Here is a 25,347-nt window from a genome sequence, read left to right on the forward strand (position 1 = left end):
AAAAGCAGTAATTAAACATCATTAAGCATTAACAAAGCTTTGTTGGTCTTGTGGTTGACAAGGTGAGAATGTTGTTAGATCTGAGAAGAAACTGAGAAGATTCTCACAGATGCAAAACATCAGTGAGCACAAGCTGATGGATTACTGTACAAAAGTAAACATGGACACATAGCACAAAACAGCATCTCTCAGCAGAAGAAGTTTGTCAGGTGCTATTCTTCTCTTTTGGATTGTTTTTTGTCGAGACTGCAACGAGGTGTGAACGACACTCACAACTTAAACTCAAAAGAGGAATTAGGAAATAATTGTGAAGAACAGAAATGTTACTGTGAAAAAACAGATGCTTTCATGATCAAATATACTTTTAGTAGCGGTAAAAGTATTATAATGTTTTATGTAGTACAAATCTTTCAGTAACGCTTTATTTGGAGTGGTCCTGTGTAGATGATTAATAAACACTTTACAGATGATCAGTAACACATCAAGAGCATTTCATTGAAGTAGCAGTAGTGAAGTATCTAAATACATTGAAGTAAATGTACTATTGATATATTACTTACATTAGATGTATGATTTGTTAATATGTTACTTCCATTAAACAAAACCTAACCTTATCAACCTTACCCAATACCTAACCCTCACCCTGGCCCTAATCCTTACCCTAACCTTAATCTCAACCCAAAACCTAATCCTAACCCTCATGTTTTTAACATGTTACTGAGTCTGTTGAGTGTTTGTTTCATCTAACAAGGGCCACTCAAAACAAAGTGTCACCAATCTTTCTCATAATATGCAGATTCTTCAAAAGTAGTAAACATCCTTCTGTTGTCTCTTAAGAATAGTGTAATGCTTTCTTTGTAAATAGAAAAGTACAAAACAATCAAAATTGTACTGTGCTTTTGAGCAGGGTGCAAACGAGGGGGGGGGGTGGGGGGGGGATGTTAGTTGGTGGGTTGGATTGTCTGACCTCCTAATTAAGCCTTCAGCCCCACCAAAGAATGACGTGTTATGCAATTTTGAACACATCTACAGCGGCTATGCCATTTCTAATCTGAACACTGCCTCAAGCTTAACTTGCTCATTACATGCTCAGTAATTCTGTATTAAAATGTGCAGACGTGTGCTCTGTGTAGAGAATGTATTCATTTATTTTCACTTAGAAAATCAACAAATCTCTTGTAATTTGACCAGGGCAGCCAAAATTTTGTATACAACTGTATGTATCTGAGCAAAGCTTTTGATTTAAACCTGGAAATAAACAACAAATATTTAGAAAAAATTTAAACAGGACAAAGAAATGATTTGATTAGATTCAACTATTCAAACTGAAGCAAATTTGTTAATTGATCATGTTACAGCCTTAATGCAAAAAGGTCCAAATGTTTTGGTCCTAGTCCTTAGTCTTAGTCCTTTCATTAAAACATATGATCAGACGATTCTTGGAAGGATTCAATCTACTAATCAGAGGCTTTTGCAAAGGTTAATGGAGTCCGTGCCAGCTTGAGCGCACACTGTCACTGAAGCAAAAGAGGGACAAACCAAATACTAAGAAACTGAAATTCAGGTAAACATTCAAAGATTCTAATCAAATTGTTGTGCTGATGTCATTTGTTATGACAAAGTTTGCATTAAACATTGAACCCCACTGTATGATGCTGAAATGCAGTAGCTAGCTAGCCAACAGGTTGCTAGTTCCCTCTACTATGATCGCTTGACCTCACATCTGTAGTTAAGCTACTTCGGTGTCTCTTTGGTGTGCGTTGTTGCTGTGGCTGCTAGTAATAAATATACAACAGGTTCTTTAGTTTATATTTGCCATCTGAGAGCTAGCTGTCTACATTAACTAGAATAAAACTTCAAAATGCATGGCAGCTAGTTCTCTAGCTAAGTAACCAGCTTGCTAGTAAAACACTTTTACTGAACCACATGTCTGGGTTATATTATGCAACTAGGATGAAAATGTTGCCCCCCCCCACCTCCAATGCCACTGCATACTGAGAGAATTTGACTTTGATCACCAAGGATTTAGACCTCTGAAGTTGTATTATCATTCTATAGTCGGCATCTTGCCTATATTAGGAACCCGAGGTCTAAGTTTGTTCTGTCTGTGACAGAAATGAATGGAAAATTGGAAAATCATTACTGTTGCGTCTTGTGGTAATTTAAAATAATCTGAATAACAAGGCTGTTAAGGACACTACTGCTACATGCAAGCTAACACTGCTCATCAAAACCTCATCAAAATACTCCATGCAAATCTTGCCAAATGTGGCAGTTAAGAAGCTTTGGCAGATTCAGGCTGCAGCTTGGTTAGCTAGTGTTAGAATATAAGAGTGTTGAAGTTTAGCGTTAGCTTGCTGGTAGAGTGTATGTAGCATTGTTCATATTTTGGCTGCTAAACTACCTCATAATTCAGAGGATCCAGTGACACAATGGGAAAAAACATACATGGGACAAAATGTATTGGACATGAAAGGATCAACGAAAACACCATTCTTTTCTTTCATTGAGGAAACCAGCTTAGACTTGGAGTCCCTAATAAGGTCATGACACAGACTATAAAATACTACACAACTTCAGAAGTCTATTCATATACATGCACTGCAAACACACTCTTTTGCTGTGAGATATTTTACAGAACATTGTAAAAAATTGCAGTGAAGCTAAAACTACAGCACACTCAGAGTCAAATTATGGACATTTGGAGTGCATTTTCAAATGAACGGTCAAGCTGTTCAGATCAGGTGCTTTTGTTGAGCTGGTTGCAAACTTGGCAATGTTTCCAACCTGCCTGGTTTCAGTTAGTTTTACCAATGTGGTCCAACTTGGCAGAATTTTTAGCTGAGATTTCAAGCATTACGTAGTGCCAGCTGAAAAATGCACTATGATTACTCATTAGCTTGAACAAACCTTACAACAGTCGCTACAAAAGAACACATTTGTGGATGGAACATGGACAAGCAAATTATTCTCATCTACAGAATGGTTTTCATGTGCATGCGAGAATGGAGACTGGTATGCATGTATGTAAATCTCCCAATAGATACAATCCCAGTGTATTCATAAAAATGATCAATTAGCAACACCCCAAAGACATTAAACATTAACAAGGGTTTCATTAATGGTTTCATTACTTGAACAGACTGGCTCTATGCAGCCATATTGACTCGCTCATGCACATAAATCTCATGGGAGGGATCGCAGGCAGCAGCCGAGGGAACATGTGATTACCGCAAAACTTCATTCATTATTAACAGGGCTGTACATGCCTCTGACTCTTTTGCTCTCAGGCTTGCTTGATAGGACACAATAGCTTTGTGTCAAATCAGCGATTAAATGAAGCTTGCCTCCACATTAGGACTCCAGGATATAGACGAAAATCAGTATTGCAAGTACTAAAATATTGCTAGATATTGCAGAGTGCCTTAGTGATAGATTAAAATGTATTGGTAAGCCAAAAATGTGACATGGTTAAAGACTAATCGGCATTATTTTGGCTCATTTGCATATTGCAGCCATGCATGAAATCATGTGTTTATTCATAGCAACATTATTGCTAGTTTGGACAAGCTACATAACATTGGCCAAAACTCTATTCAACCTAAAGAGAAATTGCAGTATTCAAAGAAAACTCGGTCAAAACATTTTGATGCATTGATGTGAGTAAATTGTCTACTTTCCTCCAGCATAATGTTGATTTTGCATTTGAGACCAAAACATCGAGCCGGACCTTCTTTTCAAGTCTGTGCAAGTGATGTTATATATGTAAAGACCTATGACATGTTTTGAAAAACTCCCTTAATATCCGACCCAACTCCTTTGAATATTAAATTAGTATTCAGGCTTTATAGGGTGACTCACAGCAGTGCAGGCATTTTTTTTTGTTTGTTTTTTGTTTTTTTCTCCTGACTCAGTAATGCTACTTCTTTCAGTTTTACATTGAGTAGCTTTAAAAACAACAGACTCCTGAAAGCTAGCTAGATAGGTTTGCGGTGTTAGCCTGTATCTTTATAGGGTGATGATGTAGCAAATCTGAAGACCTCAGACAGCTGTGGGTGCACATTAAAGCACATACAGGACTGTGCAAATGTCTAAGGCACCTAAGCATATTGTTTTAAAGCTGTGTATTAGGTGTGCTGTTGCCAGTAAAAAACACCATAAAAAACATTTAAATAAAGGCAAACAAATATTCATGCATTAAAAAGATAACTTTTCTGAGTTCTGTACAGTAAAACACTGCTAAAAGCGAATTACTGTCATTTGTACACTGTAAGCCCACCTGTGTCCTCCTGCTGAAAAGCTTAACATTTTAAACTGAAAGCTCAACAAACATACAGTGGTCTAATGTGCATAATTTACATATTTTGTCAAAAACTGTAGCTATACAGTGCAATTTCTCAGTCAGTTCTATGGAATGTTCGCCACAGTTCTGTAAAGCTTGTCTGACCCTGTAACAACATTTGTGGGAGGACCATAGATAGATGGTGTATATATATATATATATATATATATATATATATATATATATATGAGCAGAAAAAGATAAAGAAAAATAAGAATAAGATAAGAAAAAAAGGTTTATAGCCAAAATGATCACTATGGAGTCAACGGACATAATGAGGACAATTAAATGAGGAGAACCAATTGAGTGTTTAAAATCTCCCATCAAACTTTTTACAGACGGCGCTTTGAAATTAACCGCTACTCGTTATAAATGATCCAGAGGGGAGAGATAAAGCTAAGAGGGAACAGATAGCGGAGAACAAGAAAGCAAGAGTGAGTGAGCGAGTGAGAGACAGAGAGAGAGAGACTGAAAGAGGCCAGACACAAAGCTGCTGCTACACACTTGTCTCTGTCAGTATGTCTCCAGGGCATTGTGGGAAGAGACATAGATTTACCAGCCTTTGCATGTAGCAAGTCCAGCCGAACCAATACCACAGCACTACAACTCATTACTCATGCAGCATGCGCAGAAACAGTGAACTAAATGAGTGCAGAGAGGAGAAGAGTGAGGAGCAAACAGAACCAGGAGTAAGTTTAGAAGTGTTTACAGAAGTTTTTACTGCAATTATGTAAAATGTACTTATTTCATTTTATAATTAATGGCTAGCTAACTATATCCTGAATTTGATTTGCATTCTGTATTGACTGATTTGAGACAGAATACCCCACACAAACCAGCAAGCTTTGTCAAATGTAGTTGGTTAGTTGCTCTGGCAGTAGTAGAGCACATTAGGAGTAGCTGATGTTTTAATTTGATAATGTTAAAGTTTAATAGTGGACTTGTGGACTTCATGTATTACTTAATTTCAGTGTGCAGGAGTGGTAGCTTGCTTTTAGCACAGTTCTAGTAATGTTCACATTTCGACTCATTAAGGACCTCATAATTCAGAGGATCCCACAGCATTCAGTAGGAAAATTGATTCAGGACATCTTTCCGTTTACAACAAGGTACCATAAGGCCAATTTCCAAAAATTCTATTCATTTTTGTCTTGCAAAAATTCACTTTAGACGTCAGAGGTCCTAATATAGGCTCAATGCTGACTACTTCAGGGCACTATGAGCTTGAAAAAAAATACTGCAAAATTATAACATGCTTTTCTCTCGCTTAAGTGGTCCTCCTGCCAAGCTGGTCTGCCCTGACATCATCTGGTCTAGGTCATGTCATAAAGTGCTACTTAGGTACTGCAGTGATAGCCTGCAGTGTAATACTCATTTTAAGACTGTATTTCATAGAATGGCAGCAACACTAACTACTAGCACTAATGGTCTACTACACTAACCAGCTATTTAGCTTTTTGTGTTTAACATATTTCCTATCATTGACATTTTATCATGGACATGGGAAGGTGTTTTAAGTTGTAGATACGTGACGTAAACAATGACATACATACATACATACATACATACATACATCATCTAAACCGCTTATCCTTCTGGGTCGCGGTGGGGTGCTGGAGCCTATCCCAGCTGTCATTGGGCGGAAGGCAGGATACACCCTGGACGGGTCGCCAGTCCATCGCAGGGCAGACAGACAGACACACACATTCACACACTCACTCACACCTAGGGGCAATTTTAGCATGTCCAATTTGCCTGACTGCATGTCTTTGGACTGTGGGAGGAAACCGGAGTACCCGGAGGAAACCCATGCAGACTCCACACAGAAATGGCCCTGGTCGCCCGGCCGGGAATCGAACCCAGGCCATTCTTGCTGTGAGGCGACAGCGCTACCCACTTCGCCACCGTGCCACCCTAAACAATGACATCATGCTACATTATTTGCCATTTATTCATTTGACTTTTTTGATAATACTATACTGAACTATACTGAAGCGAGCGACAACAATATATACATGTAAACTTTTAAAAAGATGGTTCTTCAATGATTCTTAAGTAAAGAAAATGGTTCTATATAGAACCATGAATCATGCACCATGAATCCTTTGCATGATCACAGGGCTCTTTGCATCATGAAAGTGTTCTTCAGATTGATGGAGGATGTGTTGTGTATGTTTCTACATAGAACCTTTTTTAAACGGTTCTATATAGCAGCAAAAAGGTTCTGCTATTGTTACACGCTTGACAAGCTTGACATTGTATTGAATAGAAGAACCTTTTTTAATGCTTTACAGAACTAAAAGATTCTATATAGAACAATATACAACACATTCACCATCAGTCTAAAGAACGCTTTCACAATGCAAAGAACCCTTTAATCATGCAAAGGGTTCTTTGAGTGTTCATGGTTCTATATAGAACCATTTTCTTTACCCTTCAACCCTTGAAGAACCATCGTTTTAAGTGTGTAACTGCCACATCAGACCTTACTCTGCTCTCTCATTCTGGGCATACTTTATACCAATTAACTGAGTGGTGACCAATCGGATTGTTGCAGTCTTAGAGTGAGATTTAAGAACTGGAACTCACACTAGGCAGCAGATACAATGGTTAATAAAACATTATTTCTATATCAGATAATTTTATTTTTTTTTTTTATTTAAAAACAATACTAAGCTGCTGTGGGGTTAAGAACGGGCCTCTATCTCTACATATACCTCCTCTCTTTGAACCTAAACTTCCATGTCTTTTAGCAACACACCCCCAAAGCAGCCAGCTGTTGTTGGGGGAAGTAATTTGGCTCACTTCAATGAAAATACACTAAGTTAACACTTAATCAGTGCAAGGCTACTGCAGATTTTGAAACTATATCAATACAAATAGAAAAATTCAAACTCCTCTCTAAAACAAGCACACGTGGGTATTTTATTTGCACTTAAAGTATTAAAAAACGTTCAGATCTCTGTATTTTTACTATAGTTTTTAGCAGTTGCAGTCCTGAAATCAGGGGGTGCTGCAGACCCCTCAGCTCTCCCACTTCCCATGCCCCTGCATTTTAACACTGGGAATCTAATGATGCAGCGCCAGTGGCTGCAGTTTGGGTAACCTGGCACGACTACATCTTGCCCAGAAAGGCCCCAGTTGACAGTCCTACCAAAATCCTTGCATAAATGCTAGCAACCTGCTGCTACCTGCTGTTATCTGAGCTGAGCCTTGCCCAAATGTCTCCCTTTTAAAAATTAATTCCTAGTATTATTATGACAGTGTCCGTGATTAATTTGTGGAAACATATTTGCTTGCAAGCTGTTTATAGCTAACCTTAACGATCAACAACACTTTTTTAGCAGATTAAACATGCTTTTCAATTCATTTAATCAGTTACATACATGTAAGCAATGTAGGTAATAATGCGAGTAAACAATGTTCATAGAACTGTGCCCATGACTCCAGGTGCACCAGATTGGCAGGGGGCACCACCATGGTCACCACACTGACGATAACTGTGATTATGTTTGAAAGCTAGATTAGCATATTGCTGTAAGTACTGTATTCTGTCATTTCCAAAATGTGGTTATTCTAGTGATGAAACACACATTTCCCTTTAGCACAAATAGGCCAAATAATCACAATTTTTATGGCCTGCTGGTCAACAATTTTAGCAACACTGTAATCACTGTAAAATATGATGTTCCTGACAGTGAAGAATAGTGGATTTAACAAACAGGGTTTGGTGAATGACAGTGCTGATCACGATCTAAGAGAGTTGCATTTACTCTAATCTTTACAGCCCACGGCAGCACAGCTCAGCAGCTACAGACCATGACCATTAAAGAATGTTCCTTCAGTTCATGTGCCTAACTGTCTAGATCCAGAACCCTGAGAGTATGGGGGCTGTGGACAGGCTATTGTATATACTACAGCTGCAAGTTTGGTTGCTCCTGCTCAAATTCCATATTTTCTTGATTTTCTATGTGAAAATAACATAGACACAAAACTTTGCAGAGAACAGAATTCTACATGTTTTAATACACAGCTACTGTTTATTTGCTGTGTTTAACATATTTGGAACGGAAAATATATATATATATATATATATATATAAAATACATATATATACATATATATATATATGTAATATATATATATATATATATATATATATATATTTATATATATATATATATATATATAATAAAAAAAATACATATATATATATATATATATATATATATATATATATAATGTGGCCTGTGCAGAAGCTGTTTTTTCCCCAATATGTTAAACTCAGCAAATAAACAGAACCTGTCCACTAAAATTTGCAGAAAAAAATACCATATTTCAGTGTGTTCCCTGTACAGGATGTCCATCATCTAAACCACTTATCCTTCTGGGTTGCAGTGGGGTGCTGGAGCCTATCACAGCTGTCATTGGGCGGAAGGCAGGATACACCCTGGACAGGTCGCCAGTCCATCGCAGGGCAGACAGACAGACACACACATTCACACACTCACTCACACCTAGGGGCAATTTTAGCATGTCCAATTGGCCTGACTGCATGTTTTTGGACTGTGGGAGGAAACCCACGCAGACACGGGGAGAACATGCAAACTTCACACAGAAATGACCCTGGTCACCCGGCCGGGAATCGAACCCAGGCCATTCTTGCTGTGAGGCAACAGCGCTACCCACAGCGCCACCGTGCCGCCTGTACAGGATGTGATAACTTTATTTAGAAAATCTTCAAAATATGTTTTTACTCAATGAACTTAACTGTGTTTACTCAATAATAACTCATACAATGCAGATTACAATATTATAAACTAGAATATGTTTTTAGCTTTATTCATTGTTTGTATTTTATTCAGTAATCTTTTTGAAGCATTAATAAGTTAACTTAATAACTTATTTTAATCTTTTAATTAACTTTATCTATTCGGCTTCAAGATTACATCATCACTTTTCAAATATGAGTCTTTCTGGATTACACTTTATAAATGTTTTGAATTCTTTGAAGTTGAGTAGCATCATATTAAAATTAATTTATACATTTGACATTTATCAAAAAAAATGGCTTTGTGCTTTTGACAATAGAAATTCTAAAAGTTTGAGTACAGAACAAGTGACACTGTGACAGATAATGAGCTAGAGGACAAAGAAAAGAGAGGCACTAAACATATTTGAAACATAAATATTTAGTGTAGAAAATAAAGAACTAAAGAAATTGAGGTTATGTTAACAATCACAGTTATTCTACTTACAACTAATGGCATAACCTATTATGATAATTAATTATATAATCACTTGAAAATATAATTAAATCACCCTGTTACACTAATGGACGCAGAGCAAAACGCAGATGCCAGACTGTCACAGATATAAATCCAGAGCATCCAGAGCAACATTATAATGGATGATGATTTATTACTATAACATTTAACTGGACAGAAGCTGATCTTTATTGATTTGTCTACAACACAATGTGTCCAGGTCAACCAAACTCTCCGCTCCATACTACACTGACTTCAATCCACACGAAACCCGCACTTTCCACACTGTACAAGGACAAGCGGAGGAATTAATGAAGGAAAGTGATAAGTTGGAGTTATGAGCTGCTCCGCGGTACGTGTTGCCATTTTACATTATTTATGGTTCACCCGGCCGATATTAAAAAGTGACCTTTAATTTACTGAGCGCAATCCATACAGGCTAATGAAAGGAATTCCAGCAGACCAGTGAAATGCAGACGAGGCTTATGGGGCATAGCTACCGATGATCGTTGCTTGAGTTTAAACACCAGTGAATATCGTAAGTAAGACCACCAAAATGCTGGCAAATGAATGGAAGGTGTGTAAAAGCATCTGTTCATGGGACAAGTGTTTTAAAACATAGATCAGGGGTCTGTCTCTCAAAGCATTTGTTGCTTAGCCAGCTACCTGACAGTGGATCCATTTTACCAAGCTATATCACCATGGCAACGTATGCTGCACACAACTTACAACCTACTCCAGGGTAAAGGTTGGGATCATGAACAGCTTTTGGACCAATCAAGATGAGCTTCTGACTAATCAGGGAGAGTCTTCTGACGAAGGTGGAGCCCACTGTCCCTTTTTCAGGACACATTTGTTTTTCCCTTTGTGATGTTTGTGGTGTCAATAATGTGAAAAATATCACTTTTCAGCAAAGGAAACAAATCAGACAAAGCGATTATTATTCAAGTAAGCAGTGCTGATTTTGACCATTATAAATACTACATAAATACTAATTCTACACATTTATGTAGCACAATTTCTTTCTTGTTACTTAAAGGTCTGCCTTAAGTGCTTTGTTGAAAGTCCAGTAGTTAAAATCATGGATATTGTATAAAAAGCCTCAACTTTAAAGCTGGGATAACTTACTTAAATTTGTAGATGCATGTCTTTTACATAAGATTCTGCATGGTTTGGCTCCTCTAACTGCTTTCATTAAAACAGACAACTACTGAAAATAAGTCCACTAGATTAGCTCACACTTGGAATGAGTTGCCTGTACATATAAGAGACTCTTCTTCAGCTAATTTAATCTGTTAACTGCCGCCCCATTTTTTGCCTGAAACAGCATACCCAGAGTAAAAGGAGCGCTGTTCCCACATACTCTGGGCTACAGTCATTATTTCTCATTTTAAAGGTAAGACTCTTAGGTTTTTTCCCAACCATCAGAATAATTGTATGAATTACTGACTCAGAGTAACAGAGGTTAGAGAGGAGTTTATTTCCACCTGACTCATAGATCTCTACACTGATCTCTGACTCTTGCTGTGCTATCAAGACTGCATGTTTGGGATCATGATGTCTCTGAATAGTGGCAAGGCTTTGAAGGTAAGGACCCATAAATTTGCAACCATTTGCTCATTCGGTGCTTATGTTGCAAATGAGATGATCTTTACTGCTGTAAATAACAGATTATAATATTGTTTGTGGGAGACGAATCCTGAGATTTCAAGCATTTTAAATGTATGTTACATTGCTGTACTGCAATGATTAGACGATTTGATGCATATGATGTACTGATGTATAAAAAAGCAGAAGTGAATTTTCACTTTTGTTAAGGTTTATGAAGATAAAACTTAGTTAGGAACCCTGAATTTGCTTCGTGAGACAAACCTCTCCAGGGTTTCAACTGTTTTGAAACACTGTGACATCAACACATTAAGTCAGTTACCAATGACTTTACGATTTCCTCATGTTTTAGCCTTTTAAGGCTGATACAAAAGAGACTATTTCTGACTTTTAATCTGCTCTGCCAAATTATTAATGTGGTTTCTCAGTGCTGTTGCTGCATTGTTGCTTTAATTTAGGTAATATGTAGAGAACATGATCTAACATAACTGACAATGAATGGATTTTTATTAAGTACGAGTCCCAAATTGGCTTCTTGAACAAGAAAATGTATGAATGGGAATGTAAGTCACACATCAGGAATGCTTTATCGTGATTAAATATATCAATAATAAGAGCTTACAGATCTGAACTGCACTCTGAATGAGCATGAATGCTAAAAAAATGATATTATAATAAAGGCATCAAACAACAAAAGCAGCTTCGTGCTTTTTTTATACAGTGATAGGAAACACAGTAGCACACAGACAGCTCCAATTTTTCACCATGACCCATTGTACTATGGATAGCATGGACACTCTGTAACTCCTCGGGTGGCAGAAAAGTTTGTGAAAGTATCGCTATCGAGTCGCTCGGTTTGATAGGGTTAATAATTGAACATTCACTGCAGAGCTAGTTGGTACCTCTGCGGTACAGAGGTGTTTTTTCCTTTTTGACTAATACAATTTGGCTAATGTCTGCTACCCAGCTGTACGACAATGTAATTTTAAAATGTGAATTTTTTACAACCAGTCTTGTGGGGCTCCCTGCTGCCTGGGCCCTTCTGCGACACATGCCCCTCCCCCTCTCCTCGCCAGAGCGGGAGCATATTGTAGATTCGCATTCATGTTGATGTGTTTACCTGTATCTGCAGCAGAGACGTTCCGGTCGGCGTGCTCTCCAGTAAGCTGATGTTATAGAGCGTCCGGCTGAACACCGGCCTGTTGTCGTTCTCGTTGATCAGGTCGATGAAGACTCTGGCGAAGCCCACGTGTTCAGACAGAGACTCGTTTGCGTACAGCTGGAAGCCAGAACAGCAGGGGGAAAATCACTCTCAGCAGCTACTTACTATTAATAATTCATTTGTCTATATTGCTGATTTCATTACGATGGTGCTTGCTCTATGCTAGGCTGTCATTATAAAGAATGATTCCATTTATTATGTGACCAGTGACTTTGAGGGGGGAAAGAGAACAATATGATTGAATGCTTCTGGAACTATTACTTGGAAATTAGTATCCACTGAAATGTATTGCGTAGCGCAACTTTTATATTACTTCATTTGTTTTTGCTCCATATACTGCACTATATTTAGTATGTCATAATATCTATCTATCTATCTATCTATCTATCTATACATATATATATATATATATATATATATATATATATGTATAGAAAAGTTCCTCTAACTAAATACTGGAGATTTGTAATAAAGTGAGTGGTTGAAGCGTGTAGCATTAGCATAGACAAGCAGTTAGATATTCATACAGTTTTAGAATATATAAATTATTCAGGCACAGTGAGCGAAATTTCATTGCGACATTCGTCGAATTCTGCGTGCTGTTTAAATTCAGTCAGGGACAGGGTGAGGGACTCGGCCACATAAACAGCTCCGGCTCGCTCGAGATTTTGTAGAAATCTACAACAACAAAACGTTAAGGGAAAAAAATCTGATTGTATTCTGTGTTCGGCCTGGGGAAGACACATTATTTAAATGTATTTCTCAGCCTGTGCCCAGCAGCACTGAGAGCAGCAGTGTGTCAGTTCAAACAAGAGGAACTGTTGCTCCAGGCTCTGCTCCATTCAGTCAGACTAAATAAGCAGCAGAGAATGGAGCAGCACAGAGCAGCCACAGAGCAACTCGACTACTGCGTCCCTGTGAACAAATACAAGAGCTTTGGTTTCTTTATTTGGATTACATTACACACTCCTTATTTGCTCCACATCATCTTTATCAGACGGAGATTCAAAGTGTTTAGATCCTTTAAGGTCTTTCAAAATCACAAGTTAATTTTGCATATTTTCAGCAAGTTCATAGAGCACTGACCTGATTCTGATTCATTTTTCAGGAGATATTCCTGATGAGTTGGCTCCATCAGATAAACAGCACTTAATGCTTTTATCTTTAAGAAATCAAGCTCCACTTTTGCTTCTGATCTGAAAAAATCCACAGGTGTTTCTGTCCATCCTTCCATTGTGAGAAGACAACTCAACACTATGAGTGTGAAAGGATGTATAGCTTTTAAAAAGCTTATTCTGGTGTCCTCAGAACAGACTGCCCACCCCAATGTCCAGACCTCAAAATCACTGAATGTGTTTTGGATCGTGAGAAGCAGAAAATGCAACCAACTTCTAAGACTGAACTTTGGAGGTGTGGAAAAAAAACATCCCTGCAGATGATTTTCACCCTTTACCAAGCCATGGGCCTGATTTATTACACACTTCTATAACCTAAGAAAAGCTCTACTGGTTTGCATTGAAGTCCTTGTAATTAATGAATAATAAGCCTTAGTATGTAATAAGCCTGGAATGTTAAGGGGTTAAAAACCTGAGTCTAATGAAAAGAATGGAAGCTATAATAAAGATAAAGAGCAGACAAACTAAATACTGAAACATGCTGATGTTATATTAAATTGTTAAAGCTTCTTTGTAATTCTTTCCTTTTTTTTCTAAATAATGTTAAAAGGTATTCGAGCAAGATTAAGATGCTTATACAAGCATTTTACATCTGCTTATTTCTCAGCTGTAAAAGATATAATTCATTGTAACTGTTTGACCCAGACACACTTTCCAACATAATCTGTGCATAAAAACATAAAAACCAACCCGCCGCCCCCCCATGTTTACTATGGAAAGTTTAGTTGTAACACTGAGTTAAAACTAACACCTGGCTAGCTCTCACTGTGAGTTGTTTATATGGCCACCAAATGTTATTGCAATAATACAGTTGTGAAATCTGTGATGTACATTAAGTAATTCTGTGACTTGAAAACAAAATTAAGTAAAAAAACCACCAATAAAGAAATCTTCATTGTGAATCTGGAGAAATATCCGTGTGACTGCTGTTAAAATGAATTGACGACATGCTTTGGGATACAAGAACATGACAAAAAGCACATTCTACTGAACATTTCATGTTTTTTTTTTACCCCAGGTTAGGTTGTGCCCCTCTCTCCCCTTGTAGGGCTGTGACTTTCAATTAAATTGATAATAAAGTACTTGTTGATTACTTTTAACAAGTTTTACATCAAATAATCAGTGTTTTTGAAAAAGGCCAAACAATTAAAGATTTTTTTGAACAGTAACAAACTATAAACATCCTTTCAGAAAATCTAGAATATATTACCAGGAAAAAAGATGAATTAAGGCACCTTTTTAAAAAAGCAATGTGGCAAAAAACATGGTATTTACACTGTGGTGTAAAATACATATTATCACCATAAATAAATGAAAATAACTATAATCATAATAACTGAGTTAAATCAGTTTATCTTGACAGCCCAAAACAGCTTCAAGAGAAACAATATATTGGTTAGATACCCTTTCTAAACTGTGCAAACTCTAAAATATATTGCTGACATATGTAATAGAAACCTTCAGATGAATTCACAGAATGGTGTTTTAGCTACTGCAACAGCTGCCAGTCTTGTTGGATTGTCTACAGCCTTTGGATGTGATAAGGCAAATTTGTTCAGTGCAGTTGCTGAATACTGCCTGCAATAGTCAAACTGTACGACAGATTTCAAATGGAGGTGAGCTCTGGTGTGTGGGCCTCACTGTGACATGATCTTTTTAATATTCAGGCCACAGCACTGAAGCTTTGGCCTGTCGTTCGGGCCCGCTGTCCCTATGAAAGATGAACGTTTTCCCTGAGGTCAGTTGTGTTTTAGCAGAGTGAAGGATGTTAGCTCTTTTCTTGCTGTCGTAAAAGCTGAATAGATTGTCTGACCTTGTCAAAAAGAAGCGTCTAAAGAGGCACCTGCAACTACCACAATGCACTTAATGGATGGTTTGACAAGGAACAAGCTTATTTAGTTGCTGAATTTTGTTGGGGGGAAGTTTCCACTTGTTGACTGTAAAATCAATAGAACTAAAGAGGTGATCCAAAGTCATTTACATTATATTTTCATTTTTTGCCTAACTTAAAACGTTCTTGACTGTTGGTTCAGTTTCAAGACTACTGGACATTAGGAATTATTGGGATTTATTGGTACAACCAGTAAACATGAAAATGCAAACTATCACAAAGTTGACTTTTGTTTTCATTTAATCTGATCACAAGTGCTTTCATCTTTGGTAGTTGGTGGCCAGCATTTTATATATATATAAGAGACTTATGCGCCCCGCCCCCCCAAAAACCCGCAAAGGCATTCTTCCTTAGAAACTGTTGTGAAGTTAAACATGCTATATAGAATGTTGACAAAAATCCCATTTAATCTAATGACAAACTGTTTGGTTTTTGTCAAAATATGTCACCTAACTAAATCTGACCACTACCAGAATCAGAATCACTTAACTTTTTACTGTATATCACTTCACACAGACTATTACAAATATTTACCTAAGGGACAAATAAAATAAGGATATAATACATAGAATAGAAAATAAAAAATAATAATAAAGAGCCCAGGTGAGAGGAGCTAAAATAGATGTGTCAATATCTGTACATACACAGATATGAACGTGTCTACAAATGCTGGTCTGAGGAGACATATGACATAATATAATATAATATAATATATTATAAAATATAATATAATATAATATAATATAGTGTTTGTTTGCAGTTGCTGCGCAGTATTGAGTTTCTACTTTTAAATGCTATGCTACCAAGCTAACAAACAACTTTGTTGTTGTAGTTAATTGAAAGTGGGCAGATAAGAAATGACAAAAACAGACCTGCCACCATGCTAATGTTAGCTCAAACACATACCTTTTATATATGTATATATATAAAATATATAATTTTCTGTTCATTTTTGTTTATTATAAAAGGCCCTTTACTGAAGGAGTCACTATAAACTGTTCTGAGGTAAAATAAATGTATAAAAATAACTTTTATAACCTTTAATTTTCTGTGTTTATTCTAAAACAGCCCAAAAATGTTAATGTCAATCTCTGTTAGCTTTGTGCTAACATACAACTAGAATCCCATAGGGTGGCCAGCAGAAATTAGCATTATTATAGATTTTATTTCTTTGTGTTTGACAGAGTTTTGGCTTTTATGGTCCATACATAAGGCTGAGCTCTAAAAGTCACAGTTTCCACAGCTTTGCATTCTGTAAAGCTTGTCCACCCTCACAATCTATGAAAGAACACATTTGTGGGGGGAGTATGGGTAGGATAATTAAGCCCTCACAGTTCACTGACCCATCAATGAGTTGACACTTCCACTCCTAACTGTCATAACTATATAACTTACAAATCATATTCACAGTGGTTACTGAATAATTCAAATTCTGAAAAATAGCCCTTAATTCTGGAAAATAACCCTTATGATTAATAACTGAATATAAAGTGAACTATAATCGGCTCAGAACAGGGAGTTCAGTTTACTCACTGAAAAGCTGTAGCTCCTGATAGTCTCAAAGTCCAGGGGCACAGCTACACGCACACGGATATCAGCACGGCCCTGCACGGACGTGGGGGAGATGGTGAAGTGGTCCGAATTATTCCCAATTAGAATGACCTCAAACATACTGTTCACTCCCTGCAGAGAGAGAGAGAGAGAGAGAGAGAGAGAAGGAGGGAGAGAGAGAGAGAGAAGGAGGGAGAGAGAGAGAGGGGGAGAGAGAGAGAGAGAGAGAGAGAGAGAGAGAGAGAGAGAGAGAGAGAGAGAGAGAGATGATGGTTACTTTTGTCACATCTTTGAATGACTGAAATATAGATAATTTCTCTATATTAAACAAAAAACTGCACATTCTTCCACTTCAATCAAGGAAAGAATTCATGGTTTTATATCTTTTACAGTAGACGTCACCACACAGAGAAAATCACAACGCAAAAAAAAAATAAAACGGCTCAGAGGCTCTTCTGACATATTTGTGAATGAAAGCTGTATTGTTTTCATTCACCTAAACTGTTACTTTGCTTTGATTTATTTTAATCACAGAATAGCACCAGTTAAACTTTATGAGTCGCAGGCATTGCCAGCAAAAAGAAAAGCAGCTTAAGGCATTAAAAGACTTCAAATGAATTAACCCTTACTTTAAAAAAAGGACAAACATTTTGTGCGGATTGTAAACTGTCAATCCACACCACGTTTGTGTTGAGGAGATATTTCATTTGTATAGAGACTTATTTGCCATTGTCGGCATGATTATGTGATTAGATATAAGATAATTCACTTGCATAATGAAGGGAAAAGTAGTAAAATAAGGTGTAGTCTAGCGGCCTCAATACAGAACAGGAAGCGGGGCCTGGGCAGCGGAGTTCGGGACACATGTCCCGCCTTCATGCCTCTCATAGGCTGTCGTGGCGTCGTCCGCTCTCTGGTGGCTGACGTCCTCCTCCCACCATCACTTGCGTCCCTCAGTGGTGTTCGAATTCGGGCCCAGCCTTCCCATCGACTCCTGCGGCTGTCATCGAGGCCAAGGGGACAAGTGCATGGCACTTAATGACCATTTTGACTAGAAGTTAAATAAACAACGAATGGACTTCTGCACAGTACTGTGGGCTCTGGTCATACGTGATCACATGTCTCCAGTGACCACTTGCAATTGGATCTCAGGACTGGAAGTATTGCATGGATTGTTAATGCAACTCACGAGCAAATGGGAGAGAAGATGATGAAGCTCCACAGTGGCTTACATCTCTGCTGTGATGGTGTGGTTGATTAGGTGGTCCCTCAATGCTGTTTAGGACACATTGAGACACTTTAGCGTTTACACTACAAATTTTATGTGGTCATTTGCGTCCCTAACCACCTCCAAAGGTGTTCTGAGTAATTGGATCATAATGTATATCCTAGATGGACTGGACACCTGTACTTAGTGCTGTCCACCAATAATCAGATCACTCCAGACGTCTGTTAATGGTAGATGACAACAGAGCCATAAAAAGTAAATGAAATGTAAATGTAATTTATTGTATCACAACTTTGTAGTAATAATGCAATTCTGTAATGCCATTTAAATGAAATTGCTTGCTAACAAATTAAGTACTTTTATTAGGCAGAGGAAACATTTTTACTTCGCTGACGGTCAAGAAAGTGCTGGCCAGTGGACAGGGCAAGGACACAGAGTTCCCTGGAGCAGACAGTGGACTAGACTGGAAGCCAAAATAAACCTCTCAGTTAAGTGTGGGGTTTCCACCGGCTCCAGATTTGGCTTAGCTACAGCAATTATCCTCACATCACATAGCATAGCCCTCATTCCTGCTATTCTCTGTAATTGCATCACGTCATGTGGAGGTCCTAGTTAGCCGGATGGCTAAACCTAAGCTCAGAATTAGCTAGGCTAGCTTAGCGGCTAGACGGTCGCAACGTACGCGCACATGCAAGAGCTGAAAAGAGATTCCATCAAATGAAGATGTGTCAGAAAGACCCTCATTAGTGTCATTCTCTCTCCGCCTCTACGACGGAGGAGCGCAGAAGGAGAGGTGGAGAGAGGGTGCGAGCGTGTGGGCCTTCGGGGAGAGAGGAGGAAACATATGGCAGCATGAAGAGGCTCTACACATGACTCATCAGATTTCTGACTGCATTCACATACTCTGATTTAGCATAACAGAGAGAGAGAGAGAGAGAGAGAGAGAGAGAGAGAAGAGAGAGAGAGAGAGAGAGAGATCTTAGGCCTGAAAATCAGTGATACAATACTGTTTTCAGGGAGCTATAATAACAGGGAATTATAATAACAATCGCTCAACAAAATTTTATATGCTTAAAAATGAAACAGAACTCAGTAGTTTTAGTTCAACAGTGCTTTACTGATGGATTTGAGTAATAAGGACGCACTGACATTTCAGCTACTGAAAGATTTCCAACAAAAATGGTCAAAAGGATTGAAAATTTTGGCTCAAATATAGAACTACAGCAAAGTGTCCAATTCTAATGCTTGAGAAATTGAAATTTGAATTACAATAAAAATAAGACACTCTGATTAAAAACACTGTCACGTCCTTCACTGTCCTGCACTAGTCTGACAGAATAAAATGAAAATTTCTAACATAATAATCAAACCTGATGATTAAAGAGAACATCATTAATAACATTATACTGTATATAAACAGGACACTTCTCTAAGCAGCAGAGGCCTTCAAGTGAACCTTTGAACCTAAAGCCACATGGAGGCCAGCTGGGTACCAATGCAGGATGCCCTTCTTAATGATTTAGATATGAAAAAGACAACTAGACCTTTTTAACGGGTCAAATTTCATTGGGTCCAAAAGAGTGATTAATCTTTGGTTTAATGATGGGCAAAACAGGTTATGACACATCAAGAGAAAGTGAGGGGATTACCTCATCTCTGAACGTGTATAAAAACATGGAACTCTGTACACTGTATTTGCATTTGGGTCCAGAGCCTAATGTCCAGGCTGAATTGCACTTTGCTAGAGCCTGTAATAAATACTGAAGCCTTTTTCTCCAACTAAACTCAGCGTCTGAAGTCTTCTTTGAAAACTTGAGATAGAATGCTTGCTAGAAGTAAGTGATATGTAAGACTTATAGACAAAGTAATTTGTTTAACAAATAGTCTAGCGTCTGTGATTGATGTCACTTCACACCACAACAAGTCAGCACAGAGGCATTCAAACAGTTGAGGCAGCAGCAGATCAACACTGAAAAAACAGTCTGCATGGGATTACTTCATGGTTTTGATGAGGGATATTAATCTCTGTTCATATAGAGTATCAGGAGAGGAGGTACGATGCTCAAGAACTTCTCCATTACAGGTTTGATAGCACATGAAAACAGGACCTATTGCTCAATATGCAGAACACAGCATAACAAGGAAAATATTTGCTAGCGCGACAACGTCATTTATCATTATACCGTGACATCATGAACAATCATATTCATGTCTGCGCTTGCTATATTATTGCTTGAATAAAGTTTTATTTATTTAATTTTAAGGATATTAGGTCATTAAGCAGTTCAGTAAAATTCTCTTTACATATTTTAACTCTATGCTTCTAAACATGCTTGATTTTTAGTGACATGCCCCAAAGCCACCAACAGCCAGTGAGGCAAGCGATTCGGCTCGCTGTAATGACAATGCAGCATTAACTTCAAGAGTGTTTTGGAAAGTTTATAAACTTTGGAGTTTTGGAAAATATATAAATAAACATAAAATGAAAAAAGTATTGAGTTTTTATACAAATATTTTTAGCATTAATAGTCAAACAGTCCTGAAATCTGGGAATGCTGCGGCCCCTCAGCACCCCCCACTAACCCCCATCCCAGCCAGCGCACACAGCAAAGATTCATTCTACGCTGTGATCAGAGACTTTGTGAATGATTATCAGAGGTCTGCTCATTCTCTATCTCTGAGAACTCCACACTTATCTTCTCCCACCATCTCTTCATCTTCTTTCACTCTTTCCTGTTGTCGTCTCTCTTTCTTTCAACTGAGTAATCTCTCCGTAATTCCCTCCCTCCCTCCCTCTCTCTCTCTCTCTCTCTCTCTCTCTCTCTCTCTCTCTCTCTCTCTCTCTCTCTCTTTCTCTCTCTGTGTGAGGAGTGAGTAGACGGGTCAGAGGTTCGCTCTTATCAGAACTCCCCAGAGACAATCCCACCTCTACGCTTCACACACAGCGCTACATCTACACACACTCACACACACACACACACACACACACACACACACCTATACACACACACACACTCTTCCCCAAACTCACAAACTAACACACACTCAGTACAAAGGCACTTGGCTTAATGAAGTGCAGCGGCAACGACAGCAAATTACAGAACACCCACCCGTGCACACACACACGCGCACACACACACATCCCTGCTGGATTCCATTTGCAGGCGAAGCCGTTCGTGACCACAGTGGAAGCGATTGATCCAAGGAGAGAAAATTGTTTTGGAGTTCAATAAACATTTAACCCGGGGTGTTCCGTTATGGAACAAAACTGCAGGGCAAAGAGATGAATGACTTTAAAAAAATGCAAAAAGAAATAAGCAAAGAATGAACCTTGTTGAAGACACACTGAAACTTCACTTGAGGTTAATCCATGATATTCATCTCTGTTTTTATCTCTCGTTTATGAAAACCGCTCCATCGCGCGGCTTCCCTGGCTGCGGATCGTAATTATGGGCACGAATGTAAAATCGGTAGCTTTCAACTGTGAAGTTCAGCCCAGTGAAACACTATGAATACAGAGAAGACAAGAGGCTGAAGACTCTCTTTAACACTTGACAGCATGGTAGTGTACACTAGGGCCACACGGTATGGACAAAAATACTAATATTGTAGATGTTTACATGCCCAGTCAACGTATCTTCCCATTTGTACCACTATAGAGTGTAGAAGGAACAAGGTTTCTCTGCTTGCAAATTTCCACCAGGTGCATGATGGGAAATAATCTCAAAAATCTAGTTGCAGTCCTGCAAATAGTGACCCTGCAAGATCTCCAGTCTTTGCAAAATCATAGTCTGTGACTAAAAACTCGGTGACATTGTCTTTGGATGTGAGAGGGTGTCAGTGTATGGTTACCATTAGCTGCACATTGAAGGTTATTGAAGTTTCCTCGATCATCTTCCTCCAGTCCTGCTTCTATTATTATATAATCAGCATACAGTTTAAACAAGTGTGGTGATAGTGGGCAGCCTTGTCTTACTCCTTTGCTGGTGTTGTACCTGTCGATTAGACACTCTTCTATAGCCATTTTCTTGGGGACATTCCATAATTTGATGTGGTCAATAGTTAAAGGGTTTGCTGTAGTCAATGAAACACATTGACGTGCTTCTTGAACTACTTAGCTTTTTCAATTATCCAGTGTATATCAGTAATGATATCTCTTGTTCCTCAGTCTTTCCTATATCCCGACTGCAAATGCATCTGGCACTTCTCTTTCAGTGTGTGGCAGCAGACTGCATTGAATGATCTTACTGACAAGAATAATCTTCTAAACCACTTATCCTTCTGGGTCATGGGGGGAGCTGGATCCTATCCCAGCAGTCATTGGGTGGAAGGCGCTATGAACAACGTGGCAAAATATTTTTAACTGCACAGGAGACAAATATTAATGAATAACTTCTTGAAAGATAACAAAAAAAAGAAATTTGATTCTTGAAGCTTCAAGTTCATGCTGAACTTTTCTTACCACCGCAGAAAAGTTGCTTTGCAAAAACGTCAATTATAAGAAGTATCATACAAATAAAACCGACTTGAATTGAAAAACCGGATTTCACCAAATAATTGAATTTCACAAAATAAGTACAAGCAAGAATGCAAACGCACACACTCTCACTCATAATTTTAGGCAAATTCTAATGAACATTTCTTTGTTGTTTTTTTTTTTTATGGAGTCCAAATATTCTTAGTCCTTCAAACTTCCAGAGACTCAGAGCATAACTAGAGAAACAAAACCTGGGCTAGGACAAATACTCAAAATATAAAACGAAAATTCCCATTTCACATTCTATGGTTGCCTAGCAACATGTTTTTTTTTTAAAACACTACTGTACAAAAATGTAATTTCATCATTTTCAATAATAGAATTTAATTACGAATTATATCTAGGTTTAGTGGTGAAAATAATTTACACATCCTGTGTGTCCTCTACAGAGGACAAACTTAAAGACCCAGGGGACCTAAATCTGTATTTTCGTTCTGATTACGTTGATCTTGTTCTTGCAGGCAAACAGAAAACATGAACTAAGTAAACCCTTTGTATAATGTTCAAATGACCAATAACGACCGAAATATTTCACCATATTTCTCTCCTCTTGATGTAAACTAGGTTGTCCTAATCTTGGGTAAGCATTCCCCTGACCAATCACAAGGCTGACGTCTCTTGCCCCGCCCACACAGAACTGTTTCAGAGTCAGAGAGACTTAGCGAACTAAAGCTAACACACCAAGCTATAACCTGTCTGTAGCTGCCTGTCACCTGTTTGTTTATCCATACATGTATATTTTTGATTTGTCTGCTCCTTCATTCATGCTTTGCTTCGTCCGTCCATCCGTCCGTCTGCGTGTGTTCGTCCTTTGCTTCACTCATTGCTTCAGCTGGCTATCGGTTCATTTATCTATCCATCTACACGTCTGTTCATCCATGACTTTTCTCGTCCAGTTACCATCACATAAAATCTGGATAATGATTTTAGTTCTGTATGAGGGGCGGAGCAGGCTACGAGTGTTGGACAGACCTGTCAATCAACCTGCTCATTAGCCACACCCACACAGTTCTCAGATAGGTCTGATCAGTGGTTTTTAAGCTGTGTTTTATCATATTAATATCTTAAACTTTTATTCAAGCTCTGCTGGATTGCTAAATGTAGCTTTCAAGTTTAGCACCATACAAACATTTTTAATATTTTACTCCCTGAGAATTTGAATATGGCATTTTTTTGCAAATTTGTGGGCTCATTTTCCATTGTTTGTCATTATATTAAAAAAGAAACAAAATATAAAATGTGCTGATCAAATCTCGAGACAGAAAAAGATGACGATTAATAGATATGTTGTTCCCAAAAACACACTGAACAAAAAAAGCATAAAATGTCAAAAATGCCTCCTTCAGTCTAGTTCTTAGTATTCCAATCTACACTCTACAAGTTATTGTTGAATAAAATAACAGCAATTATTAATTAGTGATTTTTGAATTAGTCACTTTTGAATTTGAAGCATTAATACACAATTCAACTGACGTGTGCAGTCATGTATGTATTTCACAACATGGCTCAATTGATCAAAATTCAAAATATAAACTATCCATTTTTTAAGCATTACTGTGACGTACAACACTTAGTTAAGATATCATTTTTTCTAGACTGTAAATATCCTCCTGGCTCCTTAGTGCATCTAACTTCCAGCCATGGGCAAAAGACAAGGACACTAACTAGCAAAAATCTCTACAGCCTGCTTCTCCAGTCTAATTGACACTTTGTAAGCAGCAGACAGCTATGCGGATATGTGGAAGCTTAAACGTGAAGTAGCTGACTGCAGGGCATCGGAGAACGTGGGACACCTGTCCAGCGCTGTCACTTTTTTAAGGGGAACTCACTGTCCGACTGCTACTTTCAAACTTGCCTAACAAGGGAGATCTTCTTAGGGACCAAGAAACTGTACTGAGGCGAGCGACGAGACGAGAGGCGTATCGGAACCGTGCGACGTTTTCGACAATGTGGACACAAAACGTCCATAAAAAGCGTCTATAATCACAACAGCTCACGGCGGCGCTCTAAAACAAACACGGCGGCTCAAAAGTGACGGAGATCCTCTCTCTCAGTTCTGGATCGATGGCCGCATAACGCTGGCGGTTAAAATAACCCCATGTTTTTTTTTGTTTTTTTTTTTTTTTTTTTGTTTGGAGCTCTTAGAGAGCCATTGTGGCTGATGGGAGGCTATTTAAAGAGCCATCCAATATGCAGGGATGTCAGTACACACTGGCCATAAGGCGTAATTGCCCGTCCATTTGCCTCTGCCTTTAGAGGAAGGATAAAACCAGCCTGTCACCCAGCCGTCAAAGCGCACAAAGTTTGCAGACAAGTCATGCAGGGAAAGTTTGGCATGTGTGTGTGTGCGTGTGAGCATCTTCACACATTCAAGAAAAGAAAAAAAAAGGTATATAAGGTGTGAAAGCTTGTTGTTGCAAGCGTTCCAGCGACAAAAGACATCTGGACACGCTGATGGAGACAAAGTGTGTTTAAGTGTGAGGATGTGTGTATGTGTGTATGTGTGGTGTTTTCTTGCAGAGATCT

General features: G+C 38.2%; 1 protein-coding gene across 1 annotated transcript in view; it reads right to left on the minus strand.

Moving 5' to 3' along the window:
- Positions 1-25,347, minus strand: part of LOC118810932 (cadherin-23-like) — a 338,859-nt gene that overhangs the window by 78,708 nt on the left and 234,804 nt on the right. The window contains exons 13-14 of the mRNA XM_036575094.1: positions 17,039-17,188; positions 12,338-12,496 (exon numbers count right to left, since the gene is read on the minus strand). Of these exons, the coding sequence (XP_036430987.1) occupies positions 12,338-12,496; positions 17,039-17,188 (309 nt within the window). The remainder of the gene's footprint in view (positions 1-12,337; positions 12,497-17,038; positions 17,189-25,347) is intronic.

This window comes from Colossoma macropomum, unplaced genomic scaffold, assembly GCF_904425465.1.
Source record: "Colossoma macropomum unplaced genomic scaffold, Colossoma_macropomum, whole genome shotgun sequence".
Classification (NCBI taxonomy): Eukaryota; Metazoa; Chordata; class Actinopteri; order Characiformes; family Serrasalmidae; genus Colossoma; species Colossoma macropomum.